Raw genomic sequence first — 23,891 nt, 5'->3', positions numbered from 1 at the left:
TGGAATATCCCAGTTAATTGGCCTAATGATGTGTTTAGTGCTTCTGTTCTACCTCCTAGTTTGTTGCACAGTGCATGGTGTTGTAAAAGCATGCAAACTTAAAAGCTGGTGGTGTAAATGGTTAACATGCTCAGCTGCTAACTGAAAGGTCAGAGATTTGAGTCTACCTAGAGGCACCTCAGAAGAAAGGCCTGGTGATCTACTTCTGAATAATCAGCCACTGAAAACCCTGTGGAGCACAGTTCTTCTCTGACACACACGGGGTCACCATGAATCAGAATATTTCAGCTGCAGCTAACAACAACAAATTGACTATTGTGAGAAGGTAAAAGAGGCAGATGATGATAATCCTCTTTGGGTAACTCCTGGTGTTTGCCTTACATAATCAAATAGATGCTCGTACCTTTTGCTAAGACAAGAAACAATGGAACAGGACCAGTAAGACCAGGTTTTGAAGGGGGACAGGGGCTTCATCCTGATATTTCCCACCCCCTCAGGTTTGATGCTTACAGTTTTGTATACTCCTTCCTGGCTATTTAAGGAGCCTGACTTTCTCCTTCACGATGTGTAGAAGTTGTTAGCAGAGCTTGTAACTGATCACAGCTTGGCCATTTGAACCAACTCCTCATCTTGTCACTGGACAGAATCAACATCATTGCAAGCAAGACTAAGAAGACAAGAATAAGGCATCTTTCCTCCTTGACCCCATTTCCTAACAGTGGTACTGAGCTAATTTATCTGATATGATGCTTGAAATAAATCAGCTGAACCATCTACCTCCCTTTTTTGTTTTTTTCTATTGACATTTTCACCCAGCAGGATAGGTTGCTGCCTCAGCCAGCCCTTGGGACTTCTCTAGGAGAGAGTTTACAAGCCATGAGCTATCCAGTGGGGGTGGTTTCAGACATGCCTGTTTTACAGATGCCTCTGGGTAGAAGAGGCTGATTATATACTCTGAGCATGAGAAGGTTTCCCCCAGCATGGAAGTGCAGTGCAGTGGAGTTATGGGCTGCATATTTCTGTGTGTTAATTAGGAAGGAGAATATCAGCATTCAGTGTTATTGTTTTGCTTCCTAGAAGGTCTGCAGAAAAGCAGCTGCCAAGGGTATACTTTTGGGGGACACAGAGATAAAGCAGAGAGTTCTTGTTTGTCACTGAGGAAAATGAGACCCTGGAAGCCTTCCGTTGTGATAAGCCCTGTTGGCAAAACCTGCCACAGAACATTCTCTACTTACGAAGATAAGGAGGTTGGGCAGAGGGAAATTTTGCTTAATTCCCACCCAGGGATCCCTGAAGATTCCTGGAGTTAAGAGCATAGATATTGGAGACATGCAAATCTCTTTCAACCCAATGATCACTTATTGTATGAGTCTGTATTTCTTTATCTGAAAATGAGAATATTGATGTATTTTTCCATGGGATTGTTATAAAGATTAAAGTAAGTGAATGTACGAGTCTTGACACATTGTAGGTACACAATAAAGGTAGCTTTTTGTTGATGTTGTTCTTTGAACATGTATTCTGATAATGATATACTCTTTTGCATTTTAGAGCTACTATCTGCCCACAACATCGGGCATGATTTGAGAATGTTAGCATTTATTATATGTTATCATTGTGCCAAGCACAGTGGTCACTCTATTTTATATACATTATCTAATTTAATCTTCACAAATACCCTCTTAAGTGCGTACTGTTATTATCTTCACTTTTTCCCGTGGGAACTGAGGTTGGAGAGAAAGGTTCACTTACCTTGCTTACAGTCACATAATTATTAACTGGCGTTGCCCTTTTTGGTCTTATATTCTAAGCCAAATGGCGCTGTCAAGGGCAAACATCTGATTATAGGGCCCTGGCTTATTGTCCTTGTCTGCATACAAATCATATTCTTGGAGGCTAGAGCAGGTAAGAAAAGGAAGGGTGAAAAGAAAGTGATGGAGCTTTATGAACGACACCAACTAATGAGTATTCTGGCTGTACTTCCTCTAAGACAGATTTGTTTGTGCTTTTGGCAGTCCATGGTATATTCAATATCCTTTGCCAACATCACAATTCAAAGGTGTCAGTTCTTCTTCAGTCTTCCTTATTCATTGTCCAGCTTTCACACACATACGATGCGACTGAAAATACCATGGCTTGAGGCAGGCACACCTTAGTCTTCAAAGTGACATCCTTGCTTTTTAACACTTTAGAGAGGTCTTTTGTAGCAGATTTGCCCAATGCAATGTGTCATTTGGTTTCTTAACTGCTACTTCCGTGGGCGTTGATTATGGATCCAAGTAAAATGAAATCTTGACAATTTCAGTCGTTTCTCCGTTTATCATGATGTTGCTTCTTGGTCCAGTTGTGAGAATTTCTGTTTACTTTATATTGAGGTATAATCCATATTGAAGGCTATCGTCTTTGACCTTCATCAGCAAGTGCTTCAAGTCCCCTTCAATTTCAGCAAGCAAGGTTGTATCATCTGCATATCACAGGCTGTTAATAAGTCGTCCTCCAATCCTGATGCCACATTCTCCTTCATACAGTCCAGCTTCTTGGATTATTTGCTCAGCATAGAGAGTAAATAAGTGTGGTGAAAGGATACAACCCTGACTCAAACCTTTTCTGATTTTAAACTCTCCACTATCCCGTTGTTCTGTTCAAATGACTGCCTCTTGATCTATGTACAGGTTCCTCATGAGCACTATGAAGTGTTCTGGAATTCCTGTTCTTCAAAATGTTATCCATAATTTGTTATGATCCACACAGTTGAATGCCTTTGCGTAGTTAATAAAACACAGGTAAACATTTTTCTGGTTATGGTCCTCAAATATTTTATAAAGCTCTAAAAATTGATTCGCAGTCCCCATTAATTTTTAAATGTGTGCCAGAAAATATTTTCTTTGGCTTGGTAGTGGCCAAAGATTATGCCTGTTAATTAAAGCCAGCAGTGATTTCCTCTGACGTCTTCCTCTGCCCTCCCCTTCGCTCCCTAGCCATCATTCCTGTTGAGTTTTATTGTAGGGCCAGTTCTGAAAATAGCAGCAGAGACACACACATTACCACTTGGGAGAGAGCCCAGCCACCTCAGGGAACGTGGAGCCTGTGGAGCAGGCAGGCTTGTGTCTCATAGAAACTGCCGTCCTCCAAGTGATAACCCAAATTAATTTTCAGTCATTTATAATTCTTCAAATGATTTTTATTTAATACCATTGAGTGATACAGAGACCCTTCACGTCGAGTCTGGAGTGCACAGTGCATACTCTCTCTAAAGGCTGTGTTTCCGCCGTGGCTAGACTTCGCTTGTTTGTGACTGTAGTCGAAACTGTCGATCAGGTGGGCGCAGCACTCTGCAGAGGTAACTAGTTGCCATCGAATTGACTCTGACTCATGGCAACCCCATGGGTGTCAGAGTAGAACCGTGCTCTCTAGGGTTTTCAATGGCTGGTTTTTTGGAAGTAGATCACCAGGCCTTTCTTCCAAGGCACCTCTGGGTGGACTTAGACCTCCTACCTTTTGTTTACCAGCCAAGGACTTTAACTGTTTGCACCACCCAGGGACTCCATTCAGACAGCTAGGAGCCATGAGTTCAAATGCGTGAGGGCCATGCGGGTTGCCTAAGAAGGTGAAACAGGCTGGGTGGAGGCGGTGGGTTGACTGGCAAACAGGAGTGCGTGAGGTTGGCAGTTTGAACCCACCCCAGCGGCTCATGGCGATCTGCTTCCATAAAGATTACAGCCAAAAAACCCTGTGGGGCAGTTCTGTCTGTAACACATGAGGTTGCTATGAGTTGGGGGCCAACCAACAGAAGCTACCAGCTATGTAGTAGGTACTTCAGACACATATCTCACTACTGTTCCCAACAAGGTGGCATCAGCCTCATTCTAAAGATTAGAAACATACCACATCAACATTAAGTAACATTTCCTAAGCCTCACTGTAGTGCCAGACTTTAGTGAGGGCTAAAGGCTTTAAAGGAGCCCTGGTGGTGCAGTTGTTAAGGCTCTCAGCGACTAACCGAAAGGTCAGCAGTTCAAATCCACCAGCCACTCCTTGGAAACCCTATGGGGCAGTTCTACTCCGTGCTGTAGGGTCACTGTGAGTCAGAATCGAGTTGACGGCAATGGGTTTGATTTTTTTTGGCTTTCAAAAAAGTTGCATTATTTAAACTTTATGATAATACAGTACTGTGAATTTATAATATATTATTGTCTCTCTTTGCTCCTCTGCTTGTATAATGAAATGAGTATTTTATGTAATTGTGTACAGAGATTAGACAGTGTGGTGGGATCCCTTGAGAAGAAATAGCGTATACAGAATTTATTATTCTTTGCAAGTTCTGCTTTATTTAGCGTAGATTTACAAACCTGCTTAAGATTTGTTGACAGGCTTAGGCTCATTTCTTTTGCTCCTGGCCTTACTCTAACAGACCAAATTGTGAATGGATCAATTACGTCATAAGGTTGGCATTTGTTCATTTGTTTCTATGTAGTCACTGAATATTGTTGGTTATGAGCTGTTTTCGAGCTGTGATCATTCATGAACTATTTTCATGATTTTGTTCAGATCTGAATATAATGTCATTATTTAATGTTTTCTTTAAAATAGCTCCCTTTTTACTAAAGTTTTCAGAAGAAAACTCTGATCGCTACTTTCGCTATTATTTATTCAGTTGATTGATTTCTTATTGATATAAAGCTTCCTTTTTAAAATGTCAATTTTTTAAAGCATTACTTTGTAATTTAATTTTTAAAAGGAAATTTATTGTTACCATAATTTACTAAATGGATTTTTCTAGTGCACATTAAAAATATACACATCATATCTACTAAAACAAAAAATTAAAATGCAAATATCCATCCATGTACCATCCACACTCACCTTGCACGCTGTAGTGAGACCGGAACCAAACTTGGAGAAAAAGTGGCTGCAAGTGAAAAGCAGGCAGTCCTAAAATAGTGAGCCATAAGGGGTGCCACCACTGACACAGAGTTTTCCGTCAAAACTTGACAAATGATCCCACTCCTTGGAACATAGCGTAGAGAACTAAGAGCCTTTACACGAACAGATATATGCACACCCATGTTTACTGCAGCACTGTTTACAACAGCAAAAAGGTGGAAGCAACCAAGGTGCCCCTCAACGGATGAATGGATAAATAAGTTATGGTATATTCACACAATGGAATACTACGCATCGATAAAGAACAGTGAGGAATCAGTGAAACATTTCATAACATGGAGGAACCTGGAAGGCATTATGCTGAGTGAAATTAGTCAGTTGCAAAAGGATAAATATTATATAAGACCACTATTATAAGAACTTGAGAAATAGTTTAAACGGAGAAGAAAACATTCTTTTGTGGTTACGAGGCGGGGAGGGGAGGGATGGTGGGAGAGGGTATTCACTAATTAGATAGTAGATGAGAACTACTTTAGGTGAAGGGAAAGACAGCACACAATACAAGGGAGGTCAACACAATTGGACTAAACTAAAAGCAAAGAAGTTTCCTGAATAAACTGAATGCTCCGAAGGCCAGCATAGCAGGGGCAGGGGTCTGGGGACCATGGTTTCAGGGGACATCTAAGTCAACTGGCATAAAAAAATCTATTAAGAAAACATTCTGCATCCCACTTTGAAGAGTGGCATCTGGGGTCTTAAACGCTCACAAGCAGCCATCTAAGATGCATGAATTGGTCTCAACCCACCTGGATCAAAGGAGAATGAAGAACACCAAGGACACAGGTAATTACAAGCCCAAGAGACAGAAAGGGCCACATAAACCAGAGGCTACATTATCCTGAGACCAGAAGAACTAGATGGTGCCCTGCTACAACCAATGACTGCCCTGACAGGAAACACAACAGAGAACCCCTGAGGGAGCAGGAGAGCAGGGGGATGCAGACCCCAAATTCTTGTAAAAAGACCAGACTTAATGGTCTGACTGAGACTAGAAGGACCCCGGTGGCCATGGCCCCCAGACCTTCTGTTGGCCCAGGACAGGAACCATTCCCAAAGCCAGCTCTTCAGACATGGATTGGACTGGACAGTGGGTTGGAGAGGGATGCTGGTGAGGAGTGAGCTTCTTGGATCTGCTGGACACTTGAGACTATGTTGGCATCTCCTGCCTGGAGGGGAGATGAGAGGGTGGAGGGAGTTAGAAGCTGACGAAATGGACATGAAAAGAGATCGTGGAGGGAGAGAGCAGGCTGTCTCATTAGGGGGAGAGGAATTGGGAGTGCAATTAGGGGGAGAGGAATTGGGAGTGCATAGCAAGTGTATGGTTTTTTGTGTGAGAGACTGACTTGATTTGTAAACTTTCACTTAAAGTACAATAAAAATTATTGAAATAAATAAATAAATAAAGGTAACATAGATCTTAAAAAAAAAAAAAAACTTGACAAAGGTTTGTGGTCACCCCTGCTCACCCTGGGAGCCAAGCCTGCCATCCAGTTGAAGTGGTGCCACGTGGTGTTCTCTGTCCTCCTTCTTTAGTACTGCCCTGGCTCCCTCTTGAAGACCCCTTATTGAGGGAAGGTGACCTCAATGTTTTAGTCCTGTAAAGGTGCTGGCAGTCATGAATTTATTTTCTGTGGGCTCTCTCTGAATCAGATTCAGCATTATGCCAGTACGTATATGTAAAAATGTGACCGACTGAAATTCAAATGTAATGAGGATGAAATGTTGCTATTTAGCACTGACCCTTTGTTTTTTGGCCCTGGTAGTAGGCCTTGCAGCAAAACAATACAGCTTTCCCTCTGCCTCTGAATTCACTGTCTAGCTGGGTAAGAAAGACATGTTTTCTAATGCATTCCAGAAATGGAATACAGTTTGTTCTGGTTTTCTAGTTTTTTTTTTTTTAATGTGCTAAGAGATCTGGTTTTGAAGTCTTGAAAAAAAAAAAGCACTTTTTTTTTTTTTTTGAAACATGCGAATGTGTCTCCCCATCACCTAGGAAACTATTATGGGACACCCAGACCTCCTAGCCAGCCAGTCAGTGGGAAAGTGACCAGGACGGATGCCTCGCAAAGCCTTCAGTCTGGCTCCAAGCAGTCAGCCCCGAAACGAACCAAGTCTTACAATGACATGCACAATGCTGGCGTAGTCCCTGTGGAGAACGAGGAGGAGGATGACGCTCCTGAAATGAACAGTAGCTTTACAGGTAAAGGGCAGACCACGTCCTCTCAGCAGACCTGGGGACAGCAGGTGTGGGGGGGGCGGGGGAGGTGAGCCTTGATAAAGAGGTAGGATGAGATGGCTGCTGTTCTCAAGAGAATTCTGTCAGTTCACCAAAACTAGTACTCTGACCACACAATGCTTGGGGTCAAGGTGGTCCTTTCCCTGGCTGATTTTTCTTGCTTCTTCGCAACCGTGTTTTAACTTCATCCAAATATCTTAAAGAGGGTGGGAGGGGTAGTGTGTTTGCAGAAGGGCGTCAAAAATAATCAGCATCATTTATTTCTCTCCAAAATGGGATTTTATAGGTAGGTAGGTAGATACGGGTATAGATATGTAGATACATTTTGTTCATTTTTTTTTTTTTTGGCCTTGAAACAGCTCCGTGATTATGACTGATTTCTTACAAAGAGAATCATTATAATTTAACAACTTAATGTCAGTTGATACCATGTGGGTAGTTAGCAGCATCTTTTTATCTCATGCCTTGTAATTGGAGATGCAGTGGAAATATGTCATGTGTTCAGTTAACTTAGGTACACTTCACTGTGTGTCCTAAAGTGGGAAGAAATGGGAAAGTAACAAATACTGTGTTACTGTCTCTTAAGAGGTATTCTGTATTATATATAGTATATGTTACTGAGTGTGCTATCTATCTACCCAAACATATTCACTTTATGAAGGGATCCTCAAGGATGAGGCCTCTGGGTAATGCCACACAAACCATGTGTCGTACACCTCCAGGGGCACCATTCACAGGGGCTATAGGGTATGTTCCCTGGTTAGGGCCATGAAGGTCTGCTGTTCAAGAATGCTTTTCGCTGTATGAGCACCTGACCTTATGTAGTCACTCAAAATGTAACAACTGCATAAGATATGAACAACCCTAGTCTGTAATGTGGTGAGTTAGAAAAACATCTTGCTTCTTCTGTTATTCCTATGGTTAAACATGTCCTCCCATGTTACCAAGTTACAGCTATGGCCATTCTCAGCATATGAGATCTACTCTGTTCTCCTGGCCTTCTCTCACATCAGCACACTTCAATCTGGACTTCATTAGCCTGGGCCCCAGTAAGTGGGAGATTAGTGGACTCAGTATTTTCCCCCTGTGCTAAGCTCATTGCTGTCGATTCCAACTCACAGAGACCGTATAGGGCAAAGTAGAACTGTACTGTAGGACAGAGTAGGACCCTATGGAGGGTTCCCAAGGCTGTAATCTTTACAGAAGCAGATGCCACGTCTTTCTTCTGCGGAGAGGCTGGTGGGTTCAAACTGCCAACCTTTCAGTTAGCAGCCGAGTCCTTTAACCACTGTGCCATCAGGGCTCCTTCCCGCTGTGCTATGAAGTCAAATAAAATAACTAGGAAAAGGCTTGTATTGTTTGGATGCCACCCATGGCTTTTATGGACCTGTTAGAGGTTTTCTTTCTTTTGTTAACCCAGAAACCCAAAATTCTTGAAGATGACAATAAAAATTTCTTTTGATAACTTTATTGGCATAGAAGTAACCCCAAACCTTCTGCAAAAAGCACAAGGTAAGCGAGGAGAAGATCTGATTTGTTCTTCTGGCTGGTTGTTGGTAGCTGTCTTGATACCTAACCTCACTCATCTGTAAAGTGACTGGCCAGGGTGGGTTTGTTTCTGAGTTCCCTCTCCCACCTCTAAGAATTTGATTCCATAAAAAATTTCCTTTTTTTAGTTAGGCCAGTAGCTGACCTGTAATTGCAATATCTGAAAGAAATTCTCCATTATTTTTCATATTATTTAGAAAAATCAGCTGATTTTATTCACTTAGGAATATTTCATTCATGTCATCCTCGGTGAAATGAATGCTGATTAAGAAAAAATGTGCACCATTTCTTTTGAAAAATAGGTAATTCTTTACTGTTTAGACTTTTCAATAAATAAGGATAGCAGATTATAATGTGGCCCAGAACATAGATGTGGGCACAGAAACAGAAGGCCTTGGGGGCAGCATGTGGTGGAAGAGTTCTGCCAAGCCAACTGGATGGTCCCCAAGAAGCACATGTACCTTATCTGTTCTTCTGTATTAAGTGGATTTCTTGTTGGAAAGCAAGAACAGAGTAGAGGCTGTTGACTGTTACTTGATGCCGTTCCTGTTTCTAACTGCTATAAATCTCTGTCTCTACAAGCCATGCCTCAGAAGACCTGAAGTTCCCACTTTAGATCCTGGCATCAAGGAAACACTTACGGGTCCAGCCACTATTGGCTAAAATCAGTCTGATCAACAGTATCTGCAGAAAACAGAAAGCCAGGAGGTACCTGATGTTCTTCTTCAGGCTCCTATCGTACCACCTAGAAAGCTGATAGGATGCACTGAGAGAGGACTGTCCTTGAGATCTACGTGTGATGGGACATCCTTAGTATGTAAGGAGTATGCCAACTAAACGCCCCCTCACTTTTTTCACTTACAAAACTGCAGCTGTAACACCTGACAACCTGCCATACTCTAACCCATCCTGACTTTTTCAGATGATTGACCCAGGTGGGCTCTGATATGTGTGTGAAACTGGCTGTGTCAAAGAAAGCATTTTGCACTCTGAATCACTTTAAGTACAGATCCACCAGGCACGTTCAGCACCGAGTGTCTTAATGAGGTCTTGGTCCCTAATGGGACCATTTATGATAAAGGCATGAGCATCCAAATGTAGAAATAGTATGAAGCCACTGAAAATATTTAATGGAATTTTTTTAATGACATGCTGTTGCTACTGTCTTAGCTGCCTTTTGATGGGGTCCTTTGAAGGAGGTGCCTAAGTAACATTGGGAAAGCCTGCAGGCCAGGGAGAAGGGGGCTAATGGCCAGCAACATCCTGGGGAGGTGGCCCATACGTCCTTCCTCCAGCTGATGATTGAGGCAGACTATGCAATGAGCAGCCACCCCAGATACTCACCATAGGACTGACTGTTGGACATAAAACACGGTCTTCTACAAATTGCACCCAAATTTGGACCTCAGAGGAGCCCTTGAAAAAGAACACTCACAGTACAGTTACCGAAACGCTTTTGTAAAAACATCTTGTTTATTATAGACAACTTGGTTAATACATAACAAACTCCCACCCCTGAAAAGTAGCCATTTTACCCATTACTGCCTCCAAGAGATACCAAAATGTTATTTAATTGGGTTTTAAGTCTTCTTTTCCAGCAGCCCCCTATTGTTGAGCATTGGTTTGCAGATATCTTTGTGTTGGTAGACAGTGATAAAGCATTACTTTGGAATGTCAAGAGATGATAATTATTATAAGAGCTGATGTTTCTCACGTGCTGACTATGTGGCAGGCACTTTGCTAAGGGTGGTCCAATATCACAAAGCCAGTGATTCAAAACTGTAATTTCAACCCAGAAAGTCTGACTCCAGAACCTGTGTGTTCATCTGCTATGCTGTTTGTATTTTAAGTCAAGTTCTTCAGTTCTATGAAACCTCAAAGATTTTAACTGGCTCTGTACCGGTGAGGGACACACATGAATCTGTAAGCATGTGTAAGTTAAAATAAGCTTTGGAATTTTTTTTTTTTTTGTCATGAGCTTATGTTCTTAAGGTCACCACCAAAAGTTCCCAAGAAACTAGATGGTGCCCGACTATAACCGATGACTGCCCTGACAGGGAACACAGCAGAGAACCCCAAAGGGAGCAGGAGAGCAGTGGGATGCAGACCTCAAATTCTGGTAAAAAGACCAGACTTAATGGTCTGACTGAGACTAGAAGGACCCAGGAGATCATGGTCCCCAGACCTTCTATTAGGCCAAGACACTAACCATTCCCAAAGCCGACTCTTCAGACAGGGATTGGACTGGACTATAAGATAGAAAATGATACTGGTGAGGAGTGAGCTTCTTGGATCAAGTAGACACATGAGACTATGTGGTCAGCTCCTGTCTGGAGGGGAGATGAGAGGGAAGAGGGAGCCAGAAGCTGGCTGAATGGACATGGAGAATACAGGGTGGAGAGAAGGAGTGTGCTGTTTCATTAGGGGGGAGAGCACCTAGGAGTATATAGCAAGGTGTATATAAATTTTTGTATGAGAGACTGACTTGATTTGTAAACTTTCATTTAAAGCACAATAAAAATTAAGAAAAAAAAAAAATGCCCAAGAGTGTGTGTAAACGCTTGGAAGCTTCTGGTTTACTGCGAATAGACTTGTTCATGTTTATCTACTGTTCACAGTGTATTTGCTAAATCTTCTGGAAATCTTGAAAGATAAGCAAGGTAGATATTACCTTCTCCATTTTGCAGATGACCACACTGAGGGACGGGGAGGTTAAAAGAGCACAGTGCAGTCCAGCATTAGACATGGCAGAACCAGGCTTTCCGTCCGCCTGTCCAGTCTGCCTGCTGGGATTCCATACCACCTGTCTTCCTTGGATTCGCTGGCAGCCTTTAGTAAGAAGGGGACAGCAGTGCTCCCAAGTGTTTAGTAAATTAAATGCAAAAGTTACTGACATTGAGAGCATATGTCGGAGCCAAAGCCGGGACTGTGGCTGTGAGTTCTTGAGGCTGCCCCGTGTCTACATCGGCCTTTCCTTTTCAGACTTTCTGTTTCCCTTCATAGAGTGGGATTGACTAAGGTTCTCTTGACTGGAAAGAAAACATGGAAGGCACTTAAAATAAAAACAAGTATTTGGATAATTTAAAATGAGGCCCAGTTGCTGGAGGGATTTTTTTCTCCAGGAAATTAAAACTACTCTGAAACCTTCCCACTGAGCTCATCTGCCTTTAACATAGTCAAGCTTTCAGTACACTGATTTTTTTTTTTAAATCATGAATTGTATACACTAAAAGTTAAACTGAGGCTGTCTCTCATTTCGTTTGTAGTGGCCCACCATTACCACTACACTTTTTCTTTACACCCAGCTTCTATTAAAATGGTTTACTAAAATTTTAAAACAAAACTATTGCATGTCTACTGTTGCCCTGGCCCTTTGCTGGCTCTTAGGGATCATATAAAGACAATTGCTGACCTTGGGCAGTTGTATTCCAGGACCAGATACTGGTATTGAGCACCTACCAGGCACTTTTCTAAACGCTTTGCGTGTACTATCTCACGTAGTTTTCATGGCGTTGTACCCATTGTACAGATGAGGAAACTGATGCTCAGAATGGTAATGTCCCTTCCAAAGTCGCACAGTTAGAAAGAGACAAAACTATGATTTAATCTGATGTCTGATGTCAAAAATTATTCTTTTTCTGCTCATTTGAAACAAATTGGCATCCTGGGAACTGGATCTGGCCTGTAGACAAATATTAACAGTATTGATTTTGATGATGGTAATGATGAGGATTAATACTTAAATCGTGCTTCCTGTGGCTAGATACTGTTCGGAGTGCTTTGCGTAAAGTAACCCATTTAATCTTCCCCACAGTCCTATGAGGTCAGTGCTGTTACTGCTCCCACTTTACAGATGAGGAAAATAAGATGCACAGAGGCTACCTAAGTTGCCTCAGTTAGTAAATGGTAAAGCCAAGATTCCAAATCAGGCTGTCTGGCTCCAGAGTCATTGCTTTCTGTAACCCCTACATTTCGCTTATTGCTTGTGCCTCACTGCATTCTTTTTTAAAGGAATTAAAATCAGAAACTTGGAAGGTTTTTGCATAAAAATACAGATTCCCACCCACTCTTGAAAAATTGGAGATCTGGCAACCCTGAGTCCCCTTTTCTCCAGGACGCTCATTGTCTGGCTCTGACCCTGCTACCTTCAGACTGGGTGCCGCCCTTCAGGGCTCCCTCTACACACACCTCACTTGTGTCTCTGGCCTGGTGTTGGTGGACTTAGGAGTTTTTACTCTGAGGCAGTACCACAGAGGCCTTTTGGCTGCCAGACAGCACCCCTCCTTAAAAGCCAAAGGCTCTAGTGATTCTGGCACATAGCAGAGACAAGCCCAGAGGAGAGTAAACCCGAACAGAAACTAGGACATTTTAACATAATTTCCCACCTTATTTTTTTCTTTGAGTTTTTCTGAGAACTGCTTATGTGTTCATCCTCAAAGTGTGGTTCTTGTACCACTTGAATCTCCATCACCTGTTGCTTTAAAAATGTATAATTTGTAACTATACCACAAATCTAATTTCTGGAGCAAACCATCTCTGGAGTAGGAAGCAAAAATTTAACAACCTCTTCTGGCGATTCTTAGATATGCTTCAGTGTAAAAAGCTGTAGCTTCCAAAGATATGCCAACAACCAGTACCTGTTGGCTCCCAGAGAATTAGGGTCAATCTGTTAATTATTGCCCACTTTTGATTTATTTTATTATTGGTTAGTAATTTCAAAATGTTTCTCTCCTTCGTGTTGGCCTAATTTCCTTTTGTTTCCTTCAGACTTACAGCTGTTTTATTAATCAGGATGCCTGGATACTAGTTCTAAAACCAACTCAAATTGATTAAGCAAATTTGGGAGATCAGGCAACTGAAGAAGCCAGAGGCTCAATCTGATTGGGCAACTTTCACCCTCTTTAGTCTCTGCTTTCCTTTGTGTGGGCCTAATTCTCAGACAGGTCTTGTCAAGCTGTGTCACCATGGCCACAAGCACCTATAGCATGAGAACTTGTCGACTTAGGAACCCCAGCATTAAGGAGTCATCTCTTGCTTCATATCGTTGTTGTTAGGTGCTGTCAATTCGGTTCCGACTCATAGGGACCCTACAGGACAGAGTAGAACAGCCTCATAGGGTTTCCAAGGAATGGCTGGTGGATTTGAACTGCCGACCTTTTGGTTAGGAGCCAAGCTCTTAACCGCTACGCCAACAGGGCTCCTCTTGCTTGATAGTTCCAGCAAAACTTCCAGGACTGACATTGATTTATTTGCATCGGTCATGTGCCCATTCCTGAATGAATCTCAAAGGCAAGAGTGATAGAGTATTCCCAAGTGTGACATGGGCCCATCCAGTAGGCAGGAGTGGGTTTGAGTCAGTCCGCTTCTGGACCACATGGACCTGGAAGGACATCTGAGTTGGTGGTACCAGAAGTAGAGGGAAAGAGTTCAGGGCAGGAGAGACCACGGAGAACCTCCTCAGAGGTAGTGGGTTTGGGTGGAGGTGGTTTTCTGGTCGGCTCAGCACACCCTCCAGGAACTTCTGGATTACCTTCAGTCTTCTGTGTGTCACTGGGAGCTACTTATCAGAGAAAGGTTTGAAAATGACCTTTTATTATTCTTCAGTTTGCTTTCAGTAAATAAGAAATGTCTTCAGGAGAATTACTTAGGGAGACAGGAAGTAACTACATCCCCTAATTATTATGTTTTAAAGCCCCATGGAGATTGACATTTAATATCATCGGCCTCTACAAAAATTCAGCCGAATGTCAACAGTGCCATTTGTGGATACTTTGATGACGTCACCGCTTGATGTTTCTAGTTAATAAGAAGGCACACAGACTCAGGTACTTAGAGCCCTCTCTTAAAATCCAAGCCAAGTCAGTTTGCCCACACGGTACTGTTCTGGGGTTACTGTCTTGGTTTTCACAGGAACATTCTCTTCACTTTTCCAGAAGAGGCTTGAATCTGACTCACTGGGGTAGCTGTCTCCATATTCTAAACTTATGTACACTCTGCAGCACAAATTGTAAGCCTTTGATCTTTGTCAGTGTCTACTACTGAAAATATTTTAAATAATATATGCAAAAATGGAAAATAATGCCACTTTGTGTTTTCATCATGGACTTTTTTCTTACCCCCAGAAGGCTTCTCAGTCATAAAACAAAACAAAGCCTACAGAATGAGAGTCCCACTCAGGTGTGTGTTTTGATGGTCTTCTTAATTAAAGACTTTAGGGCTTGAGTCATGAAATCGTTTCTTCTTTGACATTTCCAAGAGTGTGAATAATGCATTTTTTTTTCTTTTTTTTTATTAACTTTTATTAAGCTTCAAGTGAACGTTTACAAATCCGATCAGTCTGTCACATATAAGTTTACATACATCTTTCTCCGTACTCCCGCTTGCTCTCCCCTTATTGAGTCAGCCCTTTCAGTCTCTCCTTTCGTGACAATTTTGCCAGCTTCCCTCTCTCTCTATCCTCCCATCCCCCCTCCAGACAAGAGATGCCAACACAATCTCAAGTGTCCACCTGATATAATTAGCTCACTCTTCATCAGCATCTCTCTCCCACCCACTGACCAGTCCCTTTCATGTCTGATGAGTTGTCTTCAGGGATGGTTCCTGTCCTGTGCCAACAGAAGGTCTGGGGACCATGGCCGCCGGGATTCCTCTAGTCTCAGTCAGACCATTAAGTATGGTCTTTTTATGAGAATTTGGGGTCTGCATCCCACTGATCTCCTGCTCCCTCAGGAGTTCTCTGTTGTGCTCCCTGTCAGGGCAGTCATCGGTTGTGGCCGGGCACCAACTAGTTCTTCTGGTCTCAGGATGATGTAGGTCTCTGGTTCAAGTGGCCCTTTCTGTCTCTTGGGTTCTTAGTTGTCGGGTGACCTTGGTGTTCTTCATTTTCCTTTGCTCCAGGTGGGTTGAGACCAACTGATGCATCTTAGATTGAATAATGCATTTTTGAGTGTGTTTCTCTCCTCATTCTTCTTATGTAAAATAAATTGGATCAGTTATTTTAAGGCTTTCTATCAAAGGAACATCCATCTAAATGAAACAGAAGTCATAGTCAATGGCTGGCAATTAAGAAAGGATGAGGACTTTTAAGAATTATAGGTACAGTGGTGTACTTCACCAGGGAGTCCTGGTGGCATGGTGGTCAAGCACTCAGCTGCTAACCAAAAGGTTGGTGGTTCAAACCCACCCATCGACTCTGAGGGAGGAAAGACGTGGTGATCTGCTCCCATAAAGATTACAGCCTGCGAAACCCTATGGGGCACTGTTACTCTGTCACCGGGGGTCGCCATTAGTCGAAATCGACTCTGTGGCACCTAGCAACAACAACAGTGTACTTCACCAAGTTTGGAGTGTGATCAATGAATAACTTTTTTCCCCCTTTCTCTTCCTCTCCCGCATGTGACTGAACAGCCGATTCTGGTGACCAAGACGAGCACACGCTCCAAGAGACAACACTACTGCCTGTGAATAGTGACATCGTTGCTGCTCCCATCACGGACCCTTCTCAGAAGTTCCCTCAATACCTACCTCTTTCTGCAGAGGATAATTTAGGTCCTCTACCTGAAAACTGGGAGATGGCCTATACGGAAAATGGAGAAGTCTATTTTATAGAGTAAAGTACACTATTATTTCTACTTGAATCTTGCCCTTTCCTTCTTTCCCCTTCCATCCCTCCCTCCAGCAGCTACAGATACAAATTAAATCCAAAAGGTTTGATCACACACTGAGGGTATTCTCTCACATGGTTTAACATGCTTAGCACAAAAAAAGGTAATTAGCCATATCATCCTAATCATTGAATCTAAGAACGTGAAGAAGTATAACATGAATAATTTTGCTAAAGGATTAGACAGCTAAATTGTGGCATAAATTACGGTGTAACATGTACAGAATATATTTAGCCGTTGAAAATAAATCCTTTGCTCATTTTTTTTTTAATTGTGTTCATTTTTCTTTTTCTGATGATGAAGAAACTTAAGAGTTCTTTATCTACTCTGGATATAATTCTTTATCATATATGTGATTTGCAAACATTTTCTCCAAGTCTTTTCTTTTCATTGTCCTGTGTCTTTTGAAGAGCAGAAATGCTTAATTTTGAAGAAGTCTAGTTTGTTAATTTTCTGTTTTATTGATTATGATTTTGGTATAGTAGCTAAGAAATTTTGCCTAAACCAAGGTCATAAAAATTTTATGCTATGTTTTCTTTTACAAGTTTTATAGTTTTATACCTAGGTCTATGATTCATTTTAAGATAATTTTTGTACCTGGTGCGAGACGTGGGTTGAAGTTAGAGGCTATAGAGATGTGAAAAGTTTTTCAAAAATATGAAACTTAAATTCTTTATAGCTGAGCATTTAATAAGTAATCTTCACTGAAAAGGAAAAAGAAAAAATACATATAATCCATTCCAGTAAGTCTAAGATGTGTGATCTTCCTAACCAACAATAGTCAGTTTTCAAAATCCTGTACTTTGGCTCTGTTATCCACCATTGAGTAACAGTTATTTTATGCACCACTAAAAAAGAAAATGAACAAGGCCAATTAAGCTGGGAAAAAAAGCAAAGTATAGTTAAATTTATCACTGACGTAGATTGAAGTTGAAGATGTACTTTTAAGTGAACAACAAAATGGGGGGGCGCATTGCAGAATAATATATATTACCTTAATTTTGTAAAATATGTGTATTGTACACATGTGTGTGAAGACAGCTTGGAGCACTTCCCGATGAAAGTACAGCCTTTAGTATGGATTACATCTGAACATATAGAAAACTAAAATCCTTACAACTGGACTAGTAAAAAACTTTATGATAAATGAGGAAGAAATTGAAGTTCTGAAGGATTTCATTCTTCTTGGATCAACAATCAACACCCATGGAAGCAGCACTCAAGAAATCAAATGACGTATTGCATTTGACAGACAAATCTGCTGCAAAAGACCTCTTTAAAGTGTTAAAAAATGAAGATGTCACTTTGAGGACTAAGGTGCACCTGATCCAATCCATGGTATTTTCAATTGCCTCTATCTTAGTTATGTTGTGCTGCTATAACAGAAAGACCACAAGTGGATGGCTTTAACAAACAGAAATTTATCATCTCAGTCTAGGAGGCTCTAAGTCCGAAGTCAGGGTACCAGCTCCGGGGGAAGGCTTCTGTCTTTGTTGGCTCTGGGGGAGTGTCCTGCTCATCAATCTTCCCCTGGTCTAGGAGCTTCTCAGCACAGGGACCTTGGGTCCAAAGGACACGCTCCCCTCCTGGTTCTTCATTTTTGGTGGCATGAGGTCCCTCTCCTCTCTGCTTGATTCTCTTTTTTATGTCTCAAAAGAGATTGACTCAAAATACAACCAAATCATTAACATTACTGCCTCTAATCCTGCCTCATTAACATCATAAAGGTTAGGATTTACATCACATCAGATCATAAAATGGTGAACAACCACAGAATACTGGAAATCATGGCCTACCCAAGTTGATACACATTTTTGGTAGAAACAATTGAATCCATAACAGCCTTATGTGAAAGCTGGACAGTAAAAGTGGAAGACTGAAGAACTGAGGCATTCAGATTGTGATGTTGGTGAAGAATATTGACTATACCATGGACTACTAGAAGCTGGCAGTTCGAATCTGCCAGGCGCTCCTTGGAAACTCTATGGGGCGGTTCTACTCTGTCCTATAGGGTTGCTATGAGTCAGAATCAACTTGATGGCCCTGGGTTTTTTTTTTTTTTTAACTAGAAGCATGAACAAATCTTGAAGGAAGTACAGCTTAGAGTGCCTCTTAAAGGTGAGGATGGCAAGACTTTGTCTCAGTTACTTTGGGCATGTCATCAGAAGGGACCAATTGCTGGAAAAAAACATCATGTTAGGTAAAGTAGAAGGTCAACAAAGAAAGAGGAGACCCTCAATGAGATGGATTGACACAGTGGATGCAACAGTGGGCTCAAGCATAGCAATAATTGTGAGGATGGCACAGGACCAGGCAACTTTTCATTCTCTTATACATAAGGTTGATGTGAGTCTATGGCACCTAACAACAACATACACACATGTGGTGTGTATTACATGTGTATGTTTGTTTCTGTGACTATGTAGATACAGTTCTGCATATGGAAAAAATCTGGAAGTATATCTTAGCAGTTGGGCTTGAGTTAAGTAAGGAATTTACTTTCTAACCACATTATACATTTCTTTGTAGTTTTCATATTTTATACTAAGCATATATATTATAATGAGAAAAAAAAAAGCTAAAAATGTATGTTTCCTAAAGACATGGATATAAGGGAAAGGCTTGGGTCTTAGAACACCCTCTTTGAGAATCTACCTAGGAAGACTGAGATAAATGACCTAGAGTTCCTGTGATTGTTTGAACCTCAAAGAAGCTCCACAGAGGCTGAGTGAGGACCCTGGACTTTACCCCCACCCGGCAGCAATAAGGCAGCACTCCCCTTTACCCTGCCACAGGAATGTCCAAGGAGGACAGCTAACATGAAAGGTTTAAATAAGGTCTGGAGTCCCATAACCTAATGCAAAGAACTGGGAAGTTTCCAAGTGAATGAACAAAAACAATAGATGCCAACACCAGGATGACAGAGATGTTAGAATTTTCTGGCAAAGACTTTAGAGGAGCCATCATAAAAGTGCTCAATGAACAATTACAAACATGCTTGAAACATGACAAATAGAAAGTTTCAGGAAAAAACAGAAAGTCTCAGCAAGGAGATAGAAGATTAAAAAAAAAAGAGGACAATTTTAAACTGAGAAATAGAATAATTGAAGTAAAAAGCTCAGTGGATGGGTTCAACAGCAGAATAGAAGGGACAGAGAAAACAATCAATGAACTTGAAGATAGAAAATAGAAATTACTCAATCTGAACAACAGAGCGAAAATTGGGGGAAAATTAACAGAGCTTAAAAACCAAACCATTCAATTAGAAAATGAACAAAAGACATGAACAAACAGTTCACTAAAGAGGATATATAGATGGTAAAATCATTTATCCCAGAGAAGTGAACACTTATGTTCACTTCCCCTAAATTTTTTCCAAACAAATTTTTTTTTCCTGTTTTGTAGCCAGAGCTACTTGACTTGTAGTTCCTTGCTCCACCCACTTAGCTTGTCGAGAACGGATTGGGGACTGAAGCAGAATTTTGTCCCAGAAATGCAAAGATGTTCAACATTATTAGCCATTAGAGAAATGCAGATTAAAACCAAAATGAGATGTTACTACACACCTATCAGAAGGGCTAAAAATTGTGACAACACGAGCTGATGGTGAGGCTGCAGAAGAATTGAATCACTCATGCATTGCTGGTGGAATGTAAAATGGTACATTCTAGAGAACAGTTTGGCTATTTCTTAAAAAGCTGAACATGTAAATGGTTAAAATGGCAAATGTTAAACAAAAACAAACTAAACATTCAGCTATCACACAACCTGGTATTTGCACATTTGATCATTTATTCCAGAGAAGTGAACGCTTATGTTGGTCCAAAAATCTGTACCTGAATGTTTGTAACAGATTTTATTCATAGTATCTCCCAAACTGGAAACAACACAGATGTCCTTCAGTGACTAAACAGTGGTACATTCATACCATGGACTATTACTCATCAGTAAAAAGAACTAATTATTGATATATGCAACAACCTGGATAAATCTCATGCCATTCCCCAAGGGTTACGTACTGTGAAATGATAAAAGTGGAGAACCAATTAGTGGTCCGCAGGGTTTAAGGAGAGAGGTGGGGGAGCTTAGAAGGGACACTGTGTGCAGCTATAAAGGGGCAACGTGAGGGATCCTCGTGAAGGAAATGCTCTGTATCTTTACGATATCAATTTCCTTGTTGTAATAGTGTGCTAAAGTTTTATAAGATGTTACCATTGGTGGAAGGAGGCCTGGTGGCACAGTGATTAAGCACTCAGGTGCTAACCCAAAGGTTGATGGTTCGAACCCACCAGCCACTCTGAGGGAGAGAGATGTGGTAGCCTGCTTCCATAAAGGTTACAGACTTAGAAACCCTGTGGGGCAGTTCTTCTCTTTCTTATAAAACCGAAAAACCAAACCCAGTGCCATCAAGTCGATTCCGACTCATAGCAACCCTAATAGGTTTGCTGTTTTTCCGGATCAACTCGGTGGCAGTGGGTACCACTGGTGTGTGTGTACTCTCGCTGTACTGGTTCTTATAACTGCATGTGAATCTACAATTATCTCAAAACGTTTTGTTTTTTTAATTATGTATAATTCTCCCTTCCAGCAAGGACCATTTTACTAGAAGTAGGGCAGACCGTAGGACCAAACCATAGAATCCCTTGGTTTGATTCCAAGTTCTGTGATTTATCAGAGAGGGTCATTTGGCAAATTTTTCCATCCTCAGTGTTCTCATCTGGCAAATGGAGAGTAATAATTTTAATACTAAATTCCCTCATAGATTATTATAAGGATTAAATAAATTGTAATTTATGTATAAAATACTTAAAACAGGTCTTGGTAGAAGTACAGGCACCAGGAAGTAGGAGTGGTGGTGGTGGTTGTTACTGTTTAGCTTTTTTTCCTTTTAACACAGTTGAGATAACATGTATATACATTTGCCCATTCTGTTTTTCATCTAAGTGATATTTTTCATTAACAGTAAATAAGATTTGAATCTAAAATAAATATATTTTTTTCTCATATTTATAACATAAACTTAAAACTTTAAAAAAAAAAAAAAAACTAGGTTACTCCCTAAACTTCAGGAGCCCCTGGGTGATGCAAACTGTTAAGTGCTCCAGTAGCCAAAAGGTTGGCAGTTCAAACCCACCCAAAGCTGCCTCTGAAGGCAGGCCTGGCAGTCTGCTTCTGAAGGGTCACAGCCAGGGCCGGATTACCCAGTAAGCAAGGCACTCACACCTTACATGTGCGTACTTACTAATCTGCAGTGAACAGTTACACCCGTTTTGTTCGCTACAAGTTAGTAAATGAGCACAGGTGAGCCCCTGAGTACCTTGCTTGATGTCAGCCAGTTCGTACCTTGCTTGCATGGGTTCACCACATGGGGCTGCCATGAACTGGAATCAACTCAACAGTAACTAACAACTACCTAAACCTCAAAAAAAAAATTTTTTTTTTTTCCCCAAACAAATTTCTTGGTTTTTCATTTCTGGCTTGTAGCCAGAACTACTTGACTCTTACTTCCTTGCCCCGCCCACTTAGCTTGTGCAGAGCGGACTGGGGACTCAAGCAGAACTTTGTCCCAGTGCCTTGACCGACTTCAGGGAGCACAGAAGCTGAATTCTTCCAGTCATTCTCGTGACATTTCTAACATGACTGAAGGGCAATATTCATGGGAATGTTTCTGTATACTTTCAAGCCTTCAGTGACCCGAGTGTCTATTGAAACATTTCATCTACCAGAAGGCAGATGAATGACATTGCTTCTCCAGGCTTTTTCTTGGCCCAGGTCCTATTTACTATAGGTAATTTTGGGTTGTCTGCACTATGTCTAAGGCCTAATTTAGGACACTGTGATTAATGATATATGTTAGTAGCTTTGAGTCACTTGCGTGAATTGAGGTAGTTTCACACTGTCGTGAGAATTCTTATATGATATAATGAGTGTAATAGCAGCCTCCATTGTGAATCCCAGCATCCAGGATGTAAGTCATAGACAAATTAGAATTGGAGTTTCTCAGCAAATTTGAAGACCCTTTTTTTTCCACAGTATGGACAAGGGGTATCATTTGGAACTCACTATACAAAAATAAAGTTAATATTACGTTTTGAGCTTTCAGCAACTGAATGACTATCTTAGGTAGGTCAAGAGCTGAGCTAAGATCCTCCCCAAGTGCTTTTCTCATTCCAAGCTCAGGTTCCCTTCTGCTTTGTGTCTGCTGTTGGAAAGCATATTGGCTTTGCTTGAGGAGCAAATGTGGAAGAGTGTGTAGTTCTTCTGTCTTTGGGCTTTTTTTTTTCCCCCCAGCAAATTTCTTGTTTTGTTCTTGGTTTGCAGCCATAACACTAAAACAACATCTTGGCTAGATCCTCGGTGCCTGAACAAGCAGCAGAAGCCTCTGGAGGAGTGTGAAGACGATGGTAAGAAACTAGGAAAATCGGGGGTTTGATGAGTATGGGTTTGTTCACATGTGCAAATTTTAAAGAGTTTGTGGCAAGGTTGACCAGGTTTTAACAATGTTTTTAAAAAATGTAATTCAGTTTCTAGTAAATATGCTGTGGTTTACAGAAGAAGGCAAGAAGTCTGTAGAATTGTTTTCAAAAGAACAGTTCATGTGTACGTAAAGGCAGGAACAAATAAAAATCTCCATGAGAAACAACTTTAGCACAGTCGGAAACTGTTCCAGTGAAGATAAAACCTTCTTCAGGAATTCGGAGAAGACTCTAGAAGTTCCCTAAAAAAACCCAAAAAGCTCTGGTCACTTACACTTAAGGAACCCTAACCCTATGTTATGTACATCTTAGGGAAAAAATCAAGAGCTCTTCTTGAACTCTGCATATTTCATAACTCTGTGATTTTCCCAGTCTGGGGTAGTGGGAACAGATCCTGACTTGTATGGGAATCTCTGTATAATTTAGAGTATATCCTAAACATCTAAGGAGCCCTGGTGAAGAAACTGTTCAGCTGCTACCCGAAAGGTTGGTGGTTTGAACCCATCCAGTGGCTCCAAGGGAGAAAGACCTGGCAATCTGCTCCCATAAAGATTACAGTCTAGGAAACCCTATGGGGTAATTCTACTCTGTCGTATGGAATCGCTATAAATCAAAATGGACTCAGTGGGACCTCACAACAATAATAACTTAAATATCTGAAATGTGTATTTTTCCAAGAAAGAGGCTGAGGTGTTGTCCACAGCCCATCCCCACTTAATCTTGGAAAAAATTTAACTGGCTGTAAGAGTTCCTATTGAAAAAGTTTATTTCAAAGCATTGAAGTTTCTAATTACTTCCCCAAAATGGAAAAAAAAAAAAGTACCTTTTCAGTGCAGTGAAATCTATTCCAAGTTCTACAGAAATTACTTATTTTACATAGACAAATTAAAAGGGAAATGGTTTACTTTCCTGCTCATTATTCAATTCTGGCATTTGAATTAGTAGTATAATTATTGAATACATATTTTACTGCAAGATAACAAAACTTTATTAATTTATCCTATGGTGCAGAATTGTTGCACA

General features: G+C 41.1%; 1 protein-coding gene across 12 annotated transcripts in view; it reads left to right on the top strand.

Annotated features, from left to right (window-relative positions):
• MAGI1 (membrane associated guanylate kinase, WW and PDZ domain containing 1) overlaps window positions 1-23,891 on the top strand; it is a 713,080-nt gene that overhangs the window by 583,174 nt on the left and 106,015 nt on the right. For 11 of the 12 annotated variants that reach the window (XM_049862786.1, XM_049862781.1, XM_049862784.1 and 8 more), the window contains exons 4-6: window positions 6,938-7,144; window positions 16,136-16,337; window positions 22,714-22,796. In XM_049862786.1, the coding sequence (XP_049718743.1) occupies window positions 6,938-7,144; window positions 16,136-16,337; window positions 22,714-22,796 (492 nt within the window). The remainder of the gene's footprint in view (window positions 1-6,937; window positions 7,145-16,135; window positions 16,338-22,713; window positions 22,797-23,891) is intronic. The other variant, XM_049862789.1, reaches the window with a different exon arrangement.

Source organism: Elephas maximus, chromosome 20 (assembly GCF_024166365.1).
Source record: "Elephas maximus indicus isolate mEleMax1 chromosome 20, mEleMax1 primary haplotype, whole genome shotgun sequence".
NCBI classification, from domain to species: domain Eukaryota; kingdom Metazoa; phylum Chordata; class Mammalia; order Proboscidea; family Elephantidae; genus Elephas; species Elephas maximus.
Note: the sequence above shows the minus strand (reverse complement) of the source record. Positions and strands in the feature narration are given on the sequence as shown.